Source organism: Mercenaria mercenaria, chromosome 13 (assembly GCF_021730395.1).
Source record: "Mercenaria mercenaria strain notata chromosome 13, MADL_Memer_1, whole genome shotgun sequence".
NCBI classification, from domain to species: Eukaryota; Metazoa; Mollusca; class Bivalvia; order Venerida; family Veneridae; genus Mercenaria; species Mercenaria mercenaria.
In genome coordinates this window covers 78,846,833-78,869,297 of record NC_069373.1, presented here as the reverse complement: position 1 = coordinate 78,869,297, position 22,465 = coordinate 78,846,833, and the positions used below count along the sequence as shown (strand labels likewise).

The 22,465-nt window shown below is 36.9% G+C and overlaps 3 protein-coding genes across 7 annotated transcripts in view; 1 reads left to right on the top strand and 2 right to left on the bottom strand.

Moving 5' to 3' along the window:
* Positions 1-424: 424 nt before the first annotated feature.
* LOC128546145 (uncharacterized) overlaps positions 425-22,465 on the bottom strand; it is a 121,013-nt gene continuing 98,972 nt past the window's right edge. For all 4 annotated transcript variants that reach the window (XM_053522416.1, XM_053522417.1, XM_053522418.1 and 1 more), the window contains exon 4: positions 425-5,164. The gene's annotated coding sequence lies outside the window, so the exon portion shown is untranslated. The remainder of the gene's footprint in view (positions 5,165-22,465) is intronic.
* On the bottom strand, positions 4,779-11,940 carry LOC123528953 (uncharacterized). 2 transcript variants are annotated; one of them, XM_045309050.2, is made up of 3 exons: positions 11,693-11,940; positions 10,572-10,906; positions 4,779-8,816 (listed from the first exon to the last, which is right to left on the bottom strand). In XM_045309050.2, the coding sequence occupies exons 2-3, from the start codon at positions 10,900-10,902 to the stop codon at positions 8,497-8,499; spliced, it is 651 nt and encodes a 216-aa protein (XP_045164985.2). In that variant the 5' UTR covers positions 10,903-10,906; positions 11,693-11,940; the 3' UTR covers positions 4,779-8,496. The 2 variants fall into 2 exon arrangements, with proteins under 2 accessions (XP_045164985.2, XP_045164984.2); XM_045309049.2 differs by having other exon boundaries at positions 4,779-8,822; positions 11,693-11,931.
* On the top strand, positions 14,252-20,843 carry LOC123529150 (uncharacterized protein K02A2.6-like). The gene is made up of 4 exons (XM_053521001.1): positions 14,252-14,842; positions 15,253-17,525; positions 19,969-20,161; positions 20,832-20,843. Exons 1-4 carry the CDS (start codon positions 14,252-14,254, stop codon positions 20,841-20,843), a joined length of 3,069 nt encoding a protein of 1,022 aa, XP_053376976.1.

Below are 22,465 nucleotides of genomic sequence, written 5' to 3'. Positions count from 1 at the left end.
TCAGATGCGAAGGAATTATGTCACGAGGGCACAGCCCAAGTGATATAATAATATACATCTGAACGACAAACAATGATTTTATTCAAGAGCAAATCACTAAATGTGATATGTTATTTCGATTCTAACACGTTACCAAGGATCTTAAAGTACATCCTGACGACATCTATTAAATATTTGCCTGTTTTCTGATGGTTTCTTTTCCAGCACGCCGCTATGCCGTTTGACGCTATGACGTAATAACTGTGACATCAGAACAGTGAATTGTTGTAAAATAATTCACAGTTTTGAACTTTCTTTGTTTAATAGGAAAATGAAATGGGTCGTGTTAGAATGCTGTACTACAACACAGAATTTTAGATGTGTAGACTCGTGGTAGATATTTCCCCAACAATACAGAGCTAATTGAAATACAAACAGAACAAAGTGAAGTTCATTTTGTTTTATAATAATATATACATGTACATCTAACTGACTTATTTCAGAGCTAAAGCACTTAAGATATTGACTAACATCCTAGAAATAGGATATGTGATCTTTGCTCTTAAAACAAGGAGCTGCGTTTTCAAAATGCAATATCATGCCCCCAGGTGTATAAACAAAAATTTGTTTTCTTATAAAGATGAAGATCATATGATGGTCCTCTATATACAGGTCAGTTTGTAGGTCTTGCCACAAGGCTTGTTGAGTGTGAGTATGAACTAAACTGGGTTATTATGTGGGTTGTACTAAGGACCAAAAATGTTGTTTAGCGTTTTATTTATTTTATTTATTTGGATTTAACGTCGCACGGACACAGCTTTTAATGGTGGAGGAAGACCCCAGGTGCCCCTCTGTGCATTATTTCATCACTGTTTAGCGTTTTAAGTTTGAAGGTGAAGGTCATTTGAGGGTCAAGGTCATTAATATATAGGTCAGTTTGTAGGTCTTGCCACAAGGATTGTTGAGTGTGAGTATGAACTTTCGATAAATTAGTTCATTATGTGGGCTGTAGGACCGAAATTATTGTTTGTTAAAGTTTTAAGTTTGAAGGTGAAGTTCATATGGGGGTCAAGGTCATTTATAATATAGGTCAGTTTGTAGGTCTTGCCAAAAGGTTGTATAGTGTGAGTATGAACTAAACTGGGTCATTTATGTGGGCTGTAGGACAAAAAATGTTGCTTATTAAGGTTTAAAGTTTTAAGTTGAAGATCATATGCGGGTCAAGGTCATTCATATGTAAGTCAGTTTGAAGGTCTTGCCACAAGATTGTTGAAAGTGTGTGTGTTTGGGTTTTTCAACAATTTTTCAGTCATATAAACAACAGTGTTTACTTGTAGCAGTGACCACAATGCCCAATTTTATAGTGCTGCTTCACTGGAATATTAAGCCATAGACACGTGACATGATACCCCACCCAGTCACACTTTACTGATACTGGGCTGACCAGTCCTAGCGTTATCCTTTTAATGCTGAGTGCCAAGCAAGGAAGCTATTAATACCATTTTTTACATCTTTGGTATGACGCAGCCAGATACTGAACCAAAGACCTCCTGCACTCGAAGTAGGTGCACTACCACTAGGCTACCGAGGCAGTCAAGGATCGTCGAGGGTGAGTATGAACTAAATTGGGACAATTATGTAGGCTGTAGGCTGTGTGGTTCATACGGACAGACAGATGGACTAACAGACAGTTCAATCGCTATATGCCCGTGGGCATAAAAAAGACACCAAGGACAATGGAAACTAGAAGATGCTTTTGTAGAAAAGCGCATGTCTGCCCCAATGCAAAGTCTTATAGGCAAGAAGTCAATAGGGGACAGGAGACAATGATGGCCGACTGCAATAGGGATCAACTTGGCATGCCCAATCATCCCACTAAGTTTCAACATTCTGGGCCTAGTGGTTTCCATCTTCTCGCCCCTGTGACCTTGACCTTCGATCGAGTGACCCCAAAATCAGTAGGGGTCATCTACTCTGCATGTCTAATCATCCTGTTTAGTTTTAACATTCTGGGTCAAGTGGTTATCAAGTTATTGATTGGAAAGAGTTTTCTATGTTCAGGCCCCTGTGACCTTGATCTTAGCTCAAGGTGGACATATATTGCTCAATGAATATTCACAACTGTTAGTGTGAGGAAGCAGAGGGTCAAGGTGGACATATATTGCTCAATGTACAGTCACATCTGTTAGTGTGAGGAAGCAGAGGGTCAAGGTGGACATGCATTGCTCGTCGAAACAGTCACAACTGTTAGTGTGAGGAAGCAGATGGTCAAGGTGGACATATATTGCTCGCCTGAACATTCACAACTGTTAGTGTGAGGAAGCAGAGGATCAAGGTTGACATATATTGCTCGCCTCAACATTCACAACTGTTAGTGTGAGGAAGCAGAGGGTCAAGGTGGACATATATTGCTCGCCTGAACATTCACAACTGTTAGTGCGAGGAAGCAGAGGGTCAAGGTGGACATGCATTGCTCGTCTGAACAGTCACAACTGTTAGTGTGAGGAAGCAGATGGTCAAGGTGGACATATATTGCTCGCCTGAACATTCACAACTGTTAGTGTGAGGAAGCAGAGGGTCAAGGCGGACTCGCATTGCTCGTCTGAACAGTCACAACTGTTAGTGTGAGGAAGCAGAGGGTCAAGGTGGACATGCATTGCTTGTCTGAACAGTCACAACTGTTAGTGTGAGGAAACAGAGGGTCAAGGTGGACATATATTGCTCGTCTGAACAGTCACAATTGTTAGTGTGAGGAAGCAGAGGGTCAAGGTGGACATATATTGCTTGTCTGAACAGTCACAACTGTTTGTGTGAGGAAGCAGAGGGTCAAGGTGGACATACTAGTATATTGCTCGTCTGAACAGTCACAACTGTTAGTGTGAGGAAGCAGAGGGTCAAGGTGGACATATATTGCTTGCCTGAACAGTCACAACTGTTAGTGTGAGGAAGCAGAGGGCCAAGATAGACATATATTGCTCCCCTGAACAGTCACAACTGTTAGTGTGAGGAAGCAGAGGGTCAAGGCGGACATACATTGCTCACCTGAACAGTCACATCTTCATCATGAATGCCAAAATAAGTCAACGAACACAAAATTTAATCCAGAAAAGTCCCTTATACTGCCTGAAACTGGACACTATATCAAGTAATGTAGACCGAGTAATTTCTGCATAACCTTTATTTAACATTTAGCATTTTCATGGCAAGCAACCTCAATCAAGACAATGTGTCAAGGGTGTTTGTGTTTTACCGGTAAGACATGATAAACATTCGTGCATATTTTGAATTCTTCAGAAGCATTATTCATGAATACCGGTGCAACGGTCAGTTTTTTTCCCCGGGGTACAAGTGAGAAAACAAGAGCTGTCACAGGAGACAGCGCGCTCGACTATTTCGATGCTGGATAGTGAAACTGGGCACATCTGAGGAAACTAGAGCTGTCACTGGAGTGTTTAATGACTCCAACTGTGGATGAAGATATTGCACAATAGCCTAAGTCTATGTCAAAAATATCAACTTAAAGTAATAAGAGAGGTAAAGATAAAATGTATCAAAACACTATATAAGTATATCCTAAGCAAAAAGGGGCATAATTCATTAAATATTGGTGCCAGAGTTATGCAGCTTGTGTCATATAGTGTGGGTGATGATACTGAACAACTATTTTAAGTTTTAATCAAATCCATTCAGTAATAACAGAGACAGAGTGAAAGTGCATCAAACTTTAACCTAAAATTCTAAGTAAAAAGGGGGAATAATTAATGGAAAATTGGTGCCAGAGTTATGCACCTTGTGTCATATTGTGCGGGTGATGATGTTGAACAACTATTTTAAGTCTGAATCAAATCCATTCAGTAATAGAGACAGAGTGAAAGTGCATCAAAACTTTAACCTAAAATTCTAAGTAAAAAGGGGAAATAATTCATGAAAAATTGGTCCCAGATTTATTCACCTTGTGTCATATGATAAGGGTAATGATGTTGAACAATTGTTTAAGTTTGAATCATATCCATTCAGTAATAACAGGGATAGAGTGAAAGTGCATAGAACTTTAACCTGAAATTCTAAGTAAAAAGGGGAATAATTCATGAAAAGTTGTGCCAGAGTTATGCATCTTGTGTCATATGATGTGGGTGATGATGCTGAACAACTATTTCAAGTTTGAATCAAATCCAATCAGTAATAACAGAGGTAGAGTGAAAGTGCACCAAAACTTTAACCTGAAATTCTAAGTAAAAAGGGGGAATAATTCATAATAAATGGTGCCAGAGTTATGCACCTTGTGTCATATGATGTGGGTGATGATGTTGAACAACTATTTTAAGTTTGAATCAAATCCATTCAGTAATAACAGAGATAGAGTGAAAGTGCATCAAAACTTTAACCTGAAAATCTAAGTGAAAAGGGGGAATAATTCATGAAATATTGGTGCCAGAGTTATGGCCCTTATGTCAGATGATGTGGATGATGATGAGGAATAAGTATTTCAAGTTTGAATCAAATCCATCAAGTAATTACAGAGATAAGTTGAAAAAAGAGAAAGTGCACCAAAACTTTAACCAAGGTGGGGACGCGGAAAGACGCCGATGCCGACGCCGGGGCGAGTAGGATAGCTCTCCTTATACTTCGTATAGTCGAGCTAAAAAGAATTGTGAACATTACACAATCTACAGTTAATACACTAAAGCATTTATCCTTTTGCTTGAATTGCAATTCAACAAGTCATATTACTTCTGTAATAAATAAAAGTGCTATGGTACCTGCATACAAGTTTATTCCAAAAGACACTGGACACCAGGTAATCACTAAAGTCTACCTAGATTTACTGCTTTAGGTATACATGTAACTCATTCAAAAGTAAATCACTCCTTGGATTTCACTACATTTTTCCACAATAATAAAAACTATACAAGAAGTTCAACAAGAGCTGTCATAGGAGACAGCGCGCTTGACTATTTCAATGATGGATAGTGAAACTGGGCACATCTGAGGAAACTGGAGCTGTCACTGGAGTATTTAATGACTCCAATGGTGGATGAAGATACTGAACAATAGCTTGTGTCTGTGTCAAAAATATTAAGTAATAAGAGAGGTAAAGATAAAGTGTATCAAAACACTATATAAGTATAATTCTAAGCAAAAAAGAGGACACAATTAATAAAATATTGGTGCAAGAGTTATGCACCTTGTGTCATATCAGGGCTAGCGCTGGGTTGAAAAAAGTTTGAGCCAAATATTTACGCCGTAGATCGAAGAGGCTCGCACGCCCATTTGCGTGTCCAAGACAGGGCTTTGGTGGGGTTCACAGGGGGCTGTGCCCCCAGAAGCTTTTGGGCTTTAAGCTATTCAAATGCTTTGATTGCAGCAGAAAACACCATTATCCACAAATATTGAAACATATTAAATGCTTCATAACTGAATAGTCTGTCCTTGTGTAATAATAAGCAAAACAGTGCATCAAGGATGAATTTATTTGAAAAAGTCTATTTTCCGGGATCCGGACATTTGCCCCCAAGGACATTTTGCCCCCCCCCCCACCCCCCCATGAAAAAGTGGACTGCTGGACATTTGCCCCTCAGTTGAAATGTTAGATTGGGCATTTGCTCCCCCAGTCCTTATTTCTGAAACGGACATTTGCTCCCCCCCCCCTCCAATAATCTTTTGGGAACTTGATACAAGACACTCGTCATATTTTAGGGGACAGTGGCTTTCTATTTTCCATTTTTTAGCTGGATTTAGAGTCCTAGTCTCACTTTTCACAGATTTTGCTTTCTTTGCAGGAGGTAAACTACCTGATTCGGAACTAAGTTTCTCAGCCATAATGACAAGCAAGAAATGAATTTAAAAACATTTTAATATATACTTATTGCCATCAATAATGAATTACTCATTCAAATAATTTTATTTAATCAATCTTTTTTGAACAATAAAGATCAAACTTTAATCTTGTCTTTTGATGAGATAATAACAGAAGGACCAATATTTTATTCAATCAAGGAACTTCAATCATAGCATGATTGTACCACAAACAAACACCTTTGATCCATGTGTATTCATTAATCAGTGCCAATGTAGCTAAACAAACTGTGAGAGATGCTCAATTTTCCTTTTCAGTATGTTGCCAAAAGTGACTTTTTTCATGCTTTGCTTTGTAACTTTGAAATGCACATTCTGTTTTCAGTTCTAGACAAATGTTATTTACAGTATTCTGCAAGCTTTAGATGAGTGAAAGTCACATTTTTCTAAAATATCACAATTCTCCAGACAGAATTTGAAAAAATAAAAACTTGCATATTTCTTTTAATAAGTTTCTCATTATTTCATTATTGTGAAAATAAGTTTCTGATTATCTTATTTTACATAGAAATGCCAAAAATAATTAGTATAACTTTAAAAGTTATCAATTATTCATTAATTTAAAATAAATTACATAATTTCCCCTTCTCACTAATAGATACACTTGTAAGGTAGACTGGCTTTCCAATAAACAATGACCCTTGTTTATTTTAGCCATACTGTGATGGTCATTAGCCCCCAACTGTGCTGGTGAAGACAAAAACCCCTTGGCCCACTGCCAAAATCTAGGCCTTTAATTACCCCGGAGGGCACAGGTTTATTGTCACTTGATGGTGTTAATGGACCATGGACTGTGCCTCTTGTTTATTGCATGTTTTGTCACAGTCTGTCTTGGTACTCTTTGGTCCAAAATAACATTATATAAAATTGACTGATTTTAATTCTTAAAGTAGGTTTTTTTTAGAGTTTGAGCCATTTCTGAATTGTCTTGAGCCAAAATTAGCATTTTAAGCATTTTGCTCAAAATGCCCATTCCAGCGCTAGCCCTGCATATGATGTGGGTGATAAGGTGGAACAACTACATGTACTTTTAATCTGAATCAAATCCATTTAGTAACTGAAATAGAGTGAAAGTTTATTAAAACTTTACCCTGAAATTCTAAGTAAAAAGGGGGATTACTCATTAAATATTGGTACCAGAGTTATGGGCCTTTTGTTATATGATGTGGGAGATGATGTGAAACAACTACTTTCAGTTTGAATCAAATTCATTTAGGAATAACTGAGATACAGTGAAAGTGCATCAAAACTTTAACCTGAAATTTTAAGTAAAAAGGGAGGATAATTCATAAAATATTGGTGTGAGAGTTATGGCCCTTGTGCCATATGATGTGGGTGATGATGAGGAATAAGTATTTTAAGTTCGAAGCAAATCCATCAAGTAATTACAGAGATAAGGAGAAACAAGAGCACCGCCTTGCGGGTGCTGACGCTCATCTGATTTTGTTGTGTAATAGAAATATTGTCCTACCCATGATTTTCTAAGTCTAAAAAGGGCCATCATTCTTGCAAAAAGCAGGATAGAGTTATGTTTCTTGATGTACAGTGTCCACTTATGATGGTGAAAAACTGTTGCAAGTTTTAAAGCAATAGCTTTGATAGTTTATGAGAAAAGTTGACTTAAACATAATACTCAACCAAGAAAATGATTTTCTAAGTCCAAAAGGGGCAATAATTATTGCAAAAAGCAGGATGGAGTTATGTTGCTTGCTGTACAGGGTCAGCTTATGATGGTGAACAAGTGTTGCAAGTTTCAAAGTAATAGCTTTGATAGTTTAAGAGAAAAAGTTGACCTAAACATAAAACTTTACCAAGAAATCTGATATTTTCTAAGTCCAAAAGGGGCCATAAATCTTGCAAAAAGCAGGACGGAGTTATGTTTCTTGCTATACAGGGTCAACTTATGATGGTGAACAAGTGTTGCAAGTTTTAAAGCAATAGCTTTGATAGTTTAGGATAAAAGCTGACCTAAACATAAAACTTAACCAAGAAAACTGATTTTCTAAGTCCAAAAGGGGCAATAAATCTTGCAAAAAGCAAGATGGAGTTATGTTTCTTGATGTACAGGGTCTGCTTATGATGGTGAACAAGTATTCCAAGTTTCAAAGCAATAGCTTTGATAGTTTAGGAGAAAAGTTGACCTAAACATAAAACTTAACCAAGAAATCTGATATTTTCTAAGTACAAAAGGGGCCATAAATCTTGCAAAAAGCAAGATGGAGTTATGTTTCTTGCTATACAGGGTCAGCTTATGATGGTGAATAAGTATTCCAAGTTTCAAAGCAATAGCTTTGATAGTTTAGGAGAAAAGCTGACCTAAACATAAAACTTAACCAGGCAACGCCGACGCCGACGCCGACGCCGACAACCGCTCAAGTGATGACAATAACTCATCATTTTTTTTCAAAAAATCAGATGAGCTAAAAATAGAAAGTGTAAATTTTTTTTAACCAAGGTGGGGATGCGGAAAGACGCTGACGCCGGGGTGAGTAGGATAGCTCTCCAAATACTTTGTATAGTCGAGCTAAAAATTATACAATAAAATTATACACAGATATGATTATCAAAACTGATCCATCAGTCATATGAAAAAGATCACAAAGGGGCTTGAAACATCAATTATCATATAATTACAGAACTTTATCCCTGTATTAAAATTGATCACATGCTTGCAGCAGTTTTATACATCTGATCCCAGTCTACTGATGTAGCTTGGCAATCCCTTACTACATTTACAAAGTTATCTAAAGTACACGCAGCTGGATTTTTTACTCTCCATTTTTGCAATGCTGCATATATCTGCATAACTGGAGTATGTTGCTCCATTATACAATGGTCTACTTCAACTTTTGTAAGTCCCAATTCATACGCTACAAGCTGCCAATCATTGCCTAAAGTCTGAGCAAAACGACTGACGTCTTTTTCTGTAAATCTTCGGAATCGTACATTTGGAGGCATGTTGTATATCCAACTATGTGGTTCTGCAACTGAAAAGAACTGTCTGTCTGTACACCATACATGCATTTTTAGCTGAGCTGTTACACCCCTTTCATAAGTAAACTTAGGCCAAAGAACAAAAAAATGGTATCATTTGTACAACATGAAAGGAATTATTGCATTATGGGTCTTCATGTTAAAGAAAAATGGATGGCCGTCAAATTCTGATTATCAGAAAGACACATCACTCTACATAAATACTTGATTAGATTTCACTAAAACTTAACTTCAAGTACAAGGAATGCAGTAAAAATATGTAGACACTCTGCTAAGGTGAGCACCCCTACCACTTTCAAGGTGTTGTCTGCTCAGTCAACAAGACCTTGGTTCGAGCCCAAACCTGATTATGACCATGCTTTCTCACCACTTAACTAACTTACAGTACAAGTATACCAAAGAGCAACTTTTTGGCTCAAAGGGAATTAATAAACTTAGTTAAAATCAAACCAAAATATTTCGCTCAAGATTATAACATGTTATCCTATTTTCTTAAAGTGATTAGCTTCAAACAGGTCCAGCACATGTACTGCATATCCTAAAATGACTTATATTTTAGTATCCAGGAGCCTATACTACCCAGCCCTAATACAATTATAATCCAACCATAATACTAATATGACCACTCAGCCCAGATAAATTTAAATCATACTAGAGGGGAGTAGTATCTGGTTGGATATACTAGTATCTAGTTAGGTTCTGGGATACTAAAATAAGTCATTGTAACAATCTTCTCATATGCTGGACCATCCACATATTTCAGACCATCCACAATACTTATTCCAGCTAAACTACTGTGAAATAATTTATTTTTGTGGGCATGAAATGTCATGGTTTTGGTAAAAACAACTATTTCATGGTGATATGGATAATGGATTGCAACTATTGAACATACAAGAGCTGTCCGTAAGACAGCTAATGCTTGACTATTTAAACTGATGTCCCAGAAGCAGGAATATTACCCTAAATGTTAAAATAGCTACAGAGTTTCAAACCAGTATCTGCAAGGGGACATTATTTTGCAAAATACATGTCAGAGTTATGGTGCTTGATCTTATGACCTAGTTTTATAAACCTAAAGAAACCTGTGAAGTTTCAATTCAATATTTGCATTCGTTTTTGAGGTACAATGTAGTAACTTGCACACAAAACTTTAACCAGGATTTTCAAAGTCCAAAAGGGTTCATAATTTGGCCAAAATGCATGTCAGAGTTATGGAACTTGATGCTATCATCTAGTTTTATACCCCGAAGACACATGTGAAGTTTCAATTCAATATCTGCATTAGTTCTGGCGATAGTAACTTGCATGCAAAACTTTAACCAGGATTTTCTAAGTCTAAAAGAACCCCTGGGCATAATTAGGCCAAATTACATGTCAGAGTTATGGGATTTGACCACGTGAAGTTGGTAATTGACCTAGAAAAAGAAAAAAATAAGTTTCAAAGCTATATGCCTTTAAAATTTAATGATAGCTATATGTACTTGCATGCAAAACTTTAACCAAGATGTGATGCCGACACCTGGGTGAGTAGAAAAGCTCAGACTGTTCTTTGAATAGTCAAGCTAAAAATGAGTAGGGATTTTACTGTTTGTTGGGATTTAATTTTGCAGACCGAATGAATCACAAAATCTGCAAAAATGTGTCCCCTATGAATATTAATGATCTTACAGTACATAAATAAGCTTTATATGGATAAGCGAATGTATTCTGCAATCAGTGTATCATCATTTATTTCTTACCTGCTTGTTGCTGGGCAGCTCCATCATTCAGCTGTGTATTGTCAATCATATCAGCTAAATGCTCTTGCTGATTTTGACGTAAAGAATACAAAAACACATCATACGCTCGATCACCACTTTGGAATAATAACTGGAAAAAACAGTTATTCCGGTTGTCAGTTGTGTTCGGATTATAACCGTTGATCCTCTCTACATCTGGGAAGTCAAATATTTCTTGTTCTATAAAATAATCTGTTAGGTCTTTAGCGTCCATGTCACGTTTTAAGGCCAACAAATTTCTCTTAATCTTCCTCTCCTTGTCCAACTGCATCTTCCCACTGGTTAAAGGCATTTTCCTACAATTGACAAATATTGTATTGTACTTTATAGATAAATAAACAGTAGTCTTTTAAACTGTGTGGTTGCTTAACACAATTCAAAGACATAACTGGTATTCTGTGGATGAAATGGTTAGCTGCTTAAAGGTGGTCAGTCACATTTAGGCAAAATCTTATCATGACATTTATCAGTTTTCCTCTATTACATTAGAGATTTATTATGGGTCAGAATGGCTCCTTACATGGATCCTTATAAGAAATATACCACCTATTGTTTTTATCATTATAATATTGTAATTCTTCTCCTTTCATTAAAAGTATTTAAAAAGCAGGGTATTTCTTTTTACTTCGAAAGTATCTATAATTATTCTATAGTTCTTCTTTTGCATTTGATAGATATTAGGATATTTTAACAATCTGAACCAAAACTTAAGTTTTAAAACTGAACAAAAACAAGTTTTAAAACTATGTGTAGCTTCAAAATGCATTCGTTTCCACCTAATCTTGGTTCTACCAATAGAAATAGTAACTTTACAAACTTGCATTTGGAAAATCTAAGATAAATTAAACCCTAAGTGAACATGAGTAAGTGTAAATTATCAAAAAGAAAGTTTCCAACAAATCCATTGAAAGACCAAAATCTGATTAAGACAAGCTGCTGCTTAACAGAGGAGACTGCTAACATGGGTTTTACAGTATATATCATCTCTATGAATTCTTTCCCTCTGTTATTCTGTCAGGCAATTTATATCCACAGTGGAGTTAAAATTATTGGTTTATTTTGGAAAAATTAGTGTAGGTAACCTAAAAGCCTGGCTTGTAAGGCATCAACATCTAAGTATTCTGTGGCCCTATTTTTCAGCTTGGTCTGGCTGCACATTTTCTCCCCCTTTCACACCTAGCACAAAACACAAGCAGCACCTGTATGTTTGTCAAGTCTCTCCCACTCTAAAATGTTGTCATTTTTTTCATTTCTTGAGGTAAATTGTTTATCCCAAGCTAAAGAAATCTTTGTTTTTCAAATGAGAGACACTGCTTAGCTCGGCAGAATGTCTCTCTATTCTGTGAAAGTCTCCCACCAGTTAGAAACCCAGTTACGGAGTTAGACTATGCCGAATCCGAATACCTGGTGTCCGAAATACAGTGCAAGTGTAACTTTGGCTTTCTAGTATTCAGCGCTGGTTGTTTTATGAATCGATATTAAAATAAATAAAAACATATTTCATTCATATCAAATTCAATCAGGCTGCGTTTTTACCTTCACCAATTTGTATAAAAATCTAAAAACGAAACTGAGCTTTTCTTTTGCCCGATCCCTATTTTTGTGCCGTTCTATAACCGTACTCGAAAAATTAAAACTGCTAACCCGAATTCGTTCTTTTGCCAATATCGTAAAAATATTTGTTGTATTCTGTCTTATATTGTCACCAGAAACAATCATAAATCAGTATTTCATCAACCAGTCTATATCACCACCATATTTATCAATCTGCAGAACAGTATATTGAGTCTAGTCCCAATCCTTTCTTTCTTTCTTTCTTTCTTTCTTCCTATAATGACTTCGGTCATTATTGATCATAACGTCATGCGGGTGGCAATTTGTACAGTCAGAAGAGTTGATAAAAACAAACAACTACCCATATATAATACAGTTAATAAAAACGAATAAGTAATTTTGATGCCAAAATCGCTCTGATCGACAGCCAAATTATATGTTTTTAAAAAGGGTAGCCGACACAACCTGTTAAAACTATGTACAGGGCTATATTACCTGACATTGTCATAATGGCCTTCTTGAAGGAGTCCACTGTACTAATGGAGACAGTTGACTCAGACAGGCCATTCCAGACTGGTATTAACCTGGGGAAAAAAGAATACTTAAAGCAATCTGTATGTGGGGAAAATCTATAGTACTGGAAAGGATGACTGTGTCTGGTTTTAAGTGACCTATTTGTAATAGGGGTCAAGTATCTATCCTTATCGATACAGACTAGATTGTTATGAATTTTGCAGAAAAAGGTTAAACTTGTGACCTCTCTTCTATGCACTAGACTATCCAAGTCTAATTCTGTCAGCATGTCACCCACATGACTGGTCCTACGCCACCTCCTACATGCCCATCTTGCCGCAGTGCGTTGCACCTTTTCAGTCCTCTGTTCATTCTGTTGGGTGTAGGGATTCCATACTGGGGATGCATACTCAATCTGGGGTCTAACCAAGATTTTGTATGCCAAAACTCTTGTCCCCTGTGGGGCAAAAGAGAGGTCACGACGTATGAAACCCAGTGTTCTAGTGGCCTTACTAGCCACATTGTCTATGTGTTTGGACCAGTCCAGAGTATTTGTAGTGTATCATCCTAATGGCTTATCTAAACAATGTGAGATTATATACTTATGTTTGTATTGTTAAGAGTTTAGTTTAATCTGCGATGCTGTACTAGCCACATGCTTAATAAATATATAAGCTAGAACAGGTCTTCATGTGATATCTTACATTGGCGACGAGGCAAATACTTGTTTAAATTCGGATGGAAGAGGGATTGATTAAATTCGAGTGCCTTGACATTGATTCAATTCGAGTGCCATAATTTTTATCTTCTAAGTCAGTGCTTGGATAATTAAAATGGCAAAAGCGATTAACATTCCATCAATTGAACAGTTTGATGTTTCGAGTGACCAAACTAGTGACCTATTTGTAATAGGGGTCAAGTATCTATCCTTATCGATACAGACTAGATTGTTATGAATTTTGCAGAAAAAGGTTAAACTTGTGACTCTCTCTCTATGCACTAGACTATCCAAGTCTAATTCTGTCAGCATGTCACCCACATGACTGGTCCTACGCCACCTCCTACATGCCCATCTTGCCGCAGTGCGTTGCACCTTTTCAGTCCTCTGTTCATTCTGTTGGGTGTAGGGATTCCATACTGGGGATGCATACTCAATCTGGGGTCTAACCAAGATTTTGTATGCCAAAACTCTTGTCCCCTGTGGGGCAAAAGAGAGGTCACGACGTATGAAACCCAGTGTTCTAGTGGCCTTACTAGCCACATTGTCTATGTGTTTGGACCAGTCCAGAGTATTTGTAGTGTATCATCCTAATGGCTTATCTAAACAATGTGAGATTATATACTTATGTTTGTATTGTTAAGAGTTTAGTTTAATCTGCGATGCTGTACTAGCCACATGCTTAATAAATATATAAGCTAGAACAGGTCTTCATGTGATATCTTACATTGGCGACGAGGCAAATACTTGTTTAAATTCGGATGGAAGAGGGATTGATTAAATTCGAGTGCCTTGACATTGATTCAATTCGAGTGCCATAATTTTTATCTTCTAAGTCAGTGCTTGGATAATTAAAATGGCAAAAGCGATTAACATTCCATCAATTGAACAGTTTGATGTTTCGAGTGACCAAACTTCGCTCTCACAAAGATGGGATAAAACTTCGCTCTCACAAAGATGGGATAAATGGATGAAGCAATTTAATTTCTTCACAGTTGGTTCCGGTATAACAGATGCAACTCAAAAACGAGCATTGTTGTTACATCTCGCAGGTCCAGAAACACAAGAAATATTTGGGACATTGACAGAAACTGGGGAGGATAAGGATTATGACAAAGCTGTTGAGAAATTGACGGATTATTTCAAACCAAAAAAGAACATAGCTTATGAACGGCACATTTTTCGTTGTGAAATCCAGAGAGAGTCTGAAACTGTGGAACAATTTTCAACAAGACTGAAACATTTGGCATTAACATGTGAATATGGAGATATAAAAGATGACATGATAAGAGACCAAATTGTTGACAAATGTCAATCACACGAGTTACGTCGTAAGTTTTTAACAGTAGAAGATTTAAAATTGCCGAAATTACTTGACATCGCAAGGGCATATGAAGGTGCTTGTGCTCGAGCAGAGAAGATTGAAAACCCATCATCTACGCCCGTGGTAAATAAAGTTGCGACCAAACAAAAAAGTAGTTCGAGACCAAAGCGGCGTCCTGAGCAACAAAGGAATAACACAGGTGTAAAATGTTATCGCTGTGGAAGACTAGGACATATGGCGCGGAAATGTGACGTTGCGAAAAATCAAGTTTGTCACAAGTGCGGCATCATGGGACATTTTGCAAAAATGTGCAAAAGTAGTAAATCTAAAAAGATCACAAAAAAGTTAAAAGCCTTGATGAGTCATCAGGTTCGGATTTAGAAGAAAATGTGTTCATACTTGGAAATAAGTTCGAATACTTGCCTGGAACAATTAAAGGGACAAAGATAGATTTTCTTATCGACAGTGGGGCAAGCTGCAATGTTATTGATAAAATAGCATGGAAGAAACTTAAAAGAAAAGTTAAATTGCAGGAGTGTAGAAAGAAGGTTTATGCATACGGAGCAAGTACACCTCTGAATTTGATAGGGACATTTGAATCAGAAATATGTGCTGACGGGAAAACACAGTCTGCAGAATTTCTGGTGACAGATACTGTGTGTGGATCTTTGTTAGGATATTGTACAGCGACTGCGCTGAAAGTGTTAAAAATAGGTGCAAATATTAATAAGGTGGAAAGCAATGAAGAATTCAAAAGGAAATACCCGGCATGCTTTCAGGGAACTGGGAAATTGAAAGATTTTCAGTTAAAATTACATATTGATAAGACTGTTGAACCGGTTGCGCAGCCAGTCAGAAGACTGCCATTCAGCTTAAGAGAAAAAGTTGAACAGAAAATTGAGGATTTAGAATCAAAGGACATAATTGAAAAAACAACAGGTCCTACACCATTTGTGTCGCCATTAGTTGTCGTGCCCAAGGGAAACAATGACGTAAGGATATGCGTTGATATGCGTCAGGCGAACCGTGCAATCTTGAGAGAGAGACACCCTATACCTACCGTTGATGAAGTGATACATGACATGAACTCTGCGACAATTTTCTCAAAAATTGATTTGAAAGAAGGATTCCATCAAATTGAGTTAGAGGAAAGTTCGAGATATATTACAACGTTTGTAACTTCAAAGGGACTATATCGATATAAAAGGCTAATGTTTGGTATAAATTCAGCACCGGAAATTTACCAGTATATCATTTCACAAGTCCTGGAAGGCTTAGCGGGTGTAAAAAATATTGCAGATGATATCATAGTTTATGCACCAGACAAAACTACGCATGATCAAAGATTGAATGCAGTTTTTGAAAGGTTACGTGAACGTGGACTAACCGTAAACTATGAGAAATGCAAGTTTTGTATGGATAAGCTAGTATTTCATGGACATGTATTATCAAAACACGGAATAGGACCAGAACAGTCAAAAGTAGAAGCTATTCTGAATGCAAGGAGACCTCAAAACGTTCAAGAAGTAAGAAGTCTGCTTGGATTAGCTAACTGGAATCACAGATTCATACCTGACTTAGCTTCCGTTGTTGAACCCTTACGTAGGTTGACTAAGAAAGGAGTACGGTTTCAATGGACAAATGAGCAAACGGAATCTTTTGAAAAGCTGAAAAGAAGATTAGCTAGTGCAAAAACATTGGGGTACTTTGATCCCAAAGCGAAGACAACTGTTATAGCAGATGCTGGACCCATGGCACTTGGAGCTGTGCTTATACAGGAACAAAATGGTCAGCAAAGAATTATCCAATATGCAAGTCGTACACTCACAAAGACTGAGCAAAAGTATTCACAGACAGAAAAAGAAGCTCTGAGTTTAGTTTGGAGTTGTGAAAAGTTTCGTATTTGGCTAATAGGTCTTGAGTTCGATCTCGTGACAGATCATCGTGCATTGGAGGTAAAATCTAAACCGCCACCAAGGATAGAACGTTGGGTTTTGAGACTACAGGCTTTCAACTTCAATGTGAAATATAAGCCGGGAAAATACAACATTGCTGATCCTTTGAGTAGATTGACGCAGCAAAACGTATCTAAGTCGAAAGTATCAGACATTGCTGAGGAATATGTCAAATTCATAGCTTTGAATGACGTACCAGAAGCATTAACTGCACGAGAAATTGAACAAGTATCGTCACGTGATTCTGAGATTACGCAACTGCGAAGAGAGATCCGTAAAAACGGTGATTTTAAGGATTTACCTGACTACAAACATGTTAGAAAAGAACTAACTGTTTTAGGGAAAATGGTGTTACGCGGAACTCGTATCGTTATTCCGAAATCACTACGATATAGAATAGTCAAATTAGCACACCAAGGTCATCAAGGAATCGTGAAAACAAAGCAGAGATTGCGCAACACTGTATACTGGCCTGGTATGGACAGTCAGGTCGAACGAGAAGTTAAAAAATGTCATAGTTGTCAGTTAGTAGGTCAGCCGGAGAAGCCAGAACCAGTGTCGAGAACAAAACTGCCAGAGGGACCATGGCAACACTTATCGATAGATCTTATGGGACCATTTCCAAATAGTGGTGATTATGTGTTTGTTGTTGTTGATTATTTCAGTAGATGGTTCGAGGTGGATATTATGAAAAGCATAACCTCAAGTAAAATCATTGAAAGTTTGGACAAAATGTTCGTAACGTATGGATTACCAATTTCAATAAGGTCTGATAACGCACCAAATTTCAAATCTGAGGAGTTTGAGGATTATTTACGTGAACATGCGATTGAGCACTTAACAAGTACACCGTACTGGGCTCAAAGCAACGGGGAAGTCGAACGCATGAATAGGACAATAGAGAGTTTGAGATTTCGAACTTCGCCTTCCCCTTCAACGTCTCTCATATATATTTTGGGTAAAACGTCACCGATATGCGTGTAGTTTATTTATATCACACGTTGCTACTAAAGTTTTCCATGTAATATCACGTAAGCCTAAGACTTCTCTTTATTACTATGCGAAACAAAAAGGTTAGTTTCAGGATTTCTGCTTATTAAGTTATTTGATTATCCATATATATAATTAGACTAAATTTGATGCGAACCACTATCAATAGGTATAAGAATAATGAAGTTTTGTATGGCTAATGATTTTAACTAAATACATTGAATTGAACTTGGAAGTATGAAGTTATCAACTGATTTTGAGAAACTTTGAGATTTTGTTCAAACTTTAACTTCTACGGCATATTTGTGTCCCCAGGCGGTATCGATTATACCAGATGGGCATTTTGTTCGTACGAAGTGAAGTTTTGAACGTCCGAATATGTGATATCACGAAAGTCGAAACTTCATGCTTTTTACATCTACTCTGTCCACATACTCGGTATCAAAGACTGAAATCTTGATGGAGGCACATGGCATGATAGTCATTTTACTTGAGAAATAAATAATTACGCGCGATTATCATTTGGTGGAATATTTTATTTTCACATCCAAATAAAATCAATCTGTTTTTGTCGGACACTGAATACGACAATTGCGTTTTAATTATAAACATAAAATGGTACTAGTAATACGGAAAATTCCTTTGAAGCATCAGACAATTTCAGATCTGTGATATCATGATGAGAGACGTTTCCTGTTAGCCGTATGTAATAACTCCATTCTTGAAATGCACGGAACCAAAGCCTGGCAGAAGAAAATTGTGGGTTAATTCCCCCTTTGATGCTTACATTTTACAAAGAAAGTCGGTCTTGAAACTCGGTGTGACCCTACCCCTACCCCCACCCCCCCACGCCCCCTGAAATGGGCGAACCCCTCTTTAATGTTGGTGTCCCTCTAACCAAAATTCCTGGATCCGCAGATGCTTTACTTATAAAATAGTATATTAAAATCATATTGTGCTGTCTGAGAGTTTGCCATTATACAGAGTCATACATAGTGTCATTATCGCGTCGATATGATCATTATAGGTTATTAACTTTGTATGTGGATATATGCACGAGTTCTGCAGAGGTAATATTGCGCGACTTTAGGAGAGCAATATTGTCCGCGAAAGAATGATGATAACGTTTTTATTACATATCCACTATCAAATGATTAATTTATATCTAAATTATCGTTCTGTCACGAAAGACAGGAAAAAATACGGAAAACAGTTCTCCGAAAACGCAATAAACAAATCAAACTGACGCGCATTAATATTTTCCGCGAAAATGACGTCAACTTGTTGTCGCAACGTGCGCTCGGACGCCACGGACGTCACGCGATTCTTTCCATTACAACGTTAAGAAAACACTCCACGTCCTATATTAGTCCAACTCATTTCAGTCTGATAAATTACTACGTGCCAGTATCTAATAGGTCCGATTAATCCAAGTGTAAAAGTAAACAAAATATTGCATAAATTACAAATTAAACAAACACACAATAGCAACAAAAATCTAAAGAACGAGATCCGCAATGGACGGACCGTCAGGGGAGGTAAATAGAGTCACGGATTGGGACTAGTCCGATATGAAAGCGTTCAATGTCATGACATGGAAAAATATTGCACGATCGCGGTCCATTGAAACCCAATGGAAAATAATTTTAGGTATGTAATAATCGTTTTTATTTCCTCTCATGTATGATTTACAATCGTGCATTGTATACTGACTATACTGACATAATTTTATATAAAACCTAAATGTTCGGAGCAACACTAACGAGTTTACATTGTTCACATTGTTTTATCGTTTTATTTATTTATTTATTTATTTATTTATTTTTGTTTGTTTGTTTGTCTGTTTGTTTTGTTGTTGTTTTTTTTGGTAATCGCTCTATATTAATTAAAATGTTTTTAATTTTTTCATTTTTAAAACCACTTGTAAAATTCCTGCCATTTCGGACAATTTGTATCAAAATGCACGAAAAACACGATCATAATTACAGATAAATTGAATGGGCGGATTAAAAGAAGTAAGGTTCATTCTAATGTTTGAAATCTCAAGGAATTTTAATCGAACTTCAACTTCATACGTTAACTTCGCAAGAGACGTTGAAGGGGAAGGCGAAGGTTGAAATCTCAAACTCTCTAATATTGAAAGCAATTAAAACTTTACAAGCTGAAAGAGGGAATTGGAAAAAAACATCTGAATGAGTTTATTTTCGCGTATAGAACAACGCCGAACACAGTGACAGGAGTAAGTCCTGCTGAATTGATGTTTCGTAGAAAACTTCGTACTAAGTTACCTTATTTGGTTGACAGTGAGACTGAAAAATGTGACTTTCGAGAAAGGGACATGATCCAGAAAGAAATAGGGAAGGAGTATGCAGATACTCACAGAAATGTGAAATACAGTAACATTTTAAAAGGTGACAAAGTTCTCGTTGAACAAAAAGAACAAAATAAGCTTACACCACGGTTTGAACAAGAACCGTATGTCGTAACAGAAAAACAGGTAACCAGGTATCGCTTGAGAAGTCTGGAGTAACTATTGACAGAAATGTGTCACAAGTGAAAAAGTATCATGAAAATGATAAATGTAGTACGGAACTAGACAGTGTTCCTGACGAAATTGTCTTAGAGAATACGCGACCAAAAAAAGGGAAATTAGGAAACCCAAGTACTAAGACGATTATGTGACATAGACAACAAATATTGGAATATGCTTAGCCTAATAATCTGCTTTTATATATTTGCTGTGACAAAAGTGTGTTTGTTGAGTAACTTGATAAAATAACAGACCAAACCCAAATTTCTAAGATAAACTTGTTTTGAGTGGTGATAAAACAGGGACAGTATAATTTGCCTAATTAACCTAGTTTGAGATTATATTTTGTTACCAAGAAATAATAAGACACTACTTTATCTGTTATCTTAAGAATATCCTGGTATGTTAACAAAAGTTGATTACATTGCATTGTTTTCTGAATGAGAAATTTTGTGGATGAAATTCCATAGTAATGTTTCATATATGTTTAGGTTTAAGGTTGTTGTTTACATGTTTTCAAAATTCTAATTAAAGTTTTAAAGTAATTTTAAATCTAGGTAAAAGGGAGATGTAGTGTATCATCCTAATGGCTTATCTAAACAATGTGAGATTATATACTTATGTTTGTATTGTTAAGAGTTTAGTTTAATCTGCGATGCTGTACTAGCCACATGCTTAATAAATATATAAGCTAGAACAGGTCTTCATGTGATATCTTACAGTATTGGTTATAGTTACACCAAGATACTTAGCAGAGTCAACTGCCTCTAGGACTTGGCCATGGAGTAAATAATTATGTTTAATAAGGTTGGCCTGTTTATGTCTAGAAATTCTCATAACTTCGCATTTGGCCACATTGAATTTCATTAACCAAGTTTGCTCCCACTGTTGCAGTTTATTCAAATCATCTTGTAGGGTCAGACAATCTGAGTAGGAATGGATATCGCGATACAACACGCAATCATCAGCAAAGAGACACACTGTTGATATGATACCCTCAGGTAGGTCATTAATAAACAAGAGGAATAATACTGACCCAAGAACTGAGCCTTGGGGAACACCAGATATTACTGAGACTGGGTCGGACTCTGCACCATCAAGGACTACCACCTGAGACCTGTTATTTAACCAAGATTCAATCCATTTAAGGGTGGTACCCCGTATACCATAAAAATTTAACTTGTGCAGGAGTCTCTTATGAGGCACCTTATCAAAGGCCTTAGCAAAATCCATGATTAATATATCGGTTTGGACATGTTTCTTGGTTTTACTATTATCTAGGTTGTGGGCCAAGTCATGGATAAATTGTACAAGTTGCGTTTCACACGATCTTTTCTCTCGGAAACCGTGTTGAAAACTTGACAAAATGTTAGATAATGAAACGTGTTTCATTAAGTTACTAACAATTATATGTTCAAGGACTTTACATGAAATACATGTAAGGGAAACTGGTCTATAATTGATCGGGTTATACTTGTCACCCTTCTTAAAACAGGAGCTACTGAGGCATTACGCCAGTCATTAGGGGTCTGTCCTGAGCGCAGGGAAAGGTTAAAAATGATAGACAATATGTCTACAAGTTCACCAGAACACTCTTTAAGTATACGGGTATTAACACTATCTGGACCTGACGCTTTGTGTGGTTTGAGTTTGTTTAATAATTTAAAGACCCCATTACTCTCAACCTGTATGTCTGACATTGATGGATACATGCTAGGCCCCATATCGGGCATTTGTAAGTTTTCTTCGACAGTGAAGGCAGAATAAAATTGTTTATTCAAAATATCAGCCTTTTCTTTATTGTCTATTTTAAGGATACCATTGTCTCTAAGACATGTAATACCTTTGGGGCCACTTTTTAGGTTATTGACGTATGACCAAATTTTTTTATTGTTACATTTATCACCTTCTAGGGAAGGTACCCCTTCTTCAAAAATGTTATTAACATATCTATAATGGGCATCCCTTGTTACCTTTTGTACACAGGATCTCATTTCCTTAAATTTGTCATATATGTGGGGGTCCTTGCTCTTACGAGCTTTCTTAAAGAGGCGATCACGTTTCCTGATCAGACTTTTTATATTATTGTCAACCCATGGGTATCCTACCCGGGTCCTGGTCATTTTTGATGGTACAAACTTATCAATTGCTGTCAAGACCTCAGTCTTGAATTCATTCCATAACTCCTCTGCTGAGTTCAAGGATGGGCGAGACAGTACTTGGTCTCCGAATTTACCCTGATAATCTTTTAAACTTGGTCTCTGAATTTAC

Coding starts and splice junctions, on each gene's coding strand:
- LOC123529150 (XM_053521001.1), top strand. CDS start 14,252: ATGGCAAAAGCGATTAACATTCCATCAATTGAACAGTTTGATGTTTCG. Junction 14,843..15,252: donor ACCCATCATCTACGCCCGTG/GTAAATAAAGTT, acceptor GTTAAATTGCAG/GAGTGTAGAAAGAAGGTTTA. Junction 17,526..19,968: donor GAGCACTTAACAAGTACACC/GTACTGGGCTCA, acceptor TTTGGTTGACAG/TGAGACTGAAAAATGTGACT.
- LOC123528953 (XM_045309049.2), bottom strand. CDS start 10,902: ATGCCTTTAACCAGTGGGAAGATGCAGTTGGACAAGGAGAGGAAGATT. Junction 8,823..10,571: donor AGCTGCCCAGCAACAAGCAG/GTAAGAAATAAA, acceptor AGTTCTTTTCAG/TTGCAGAACCACATAGTTGG.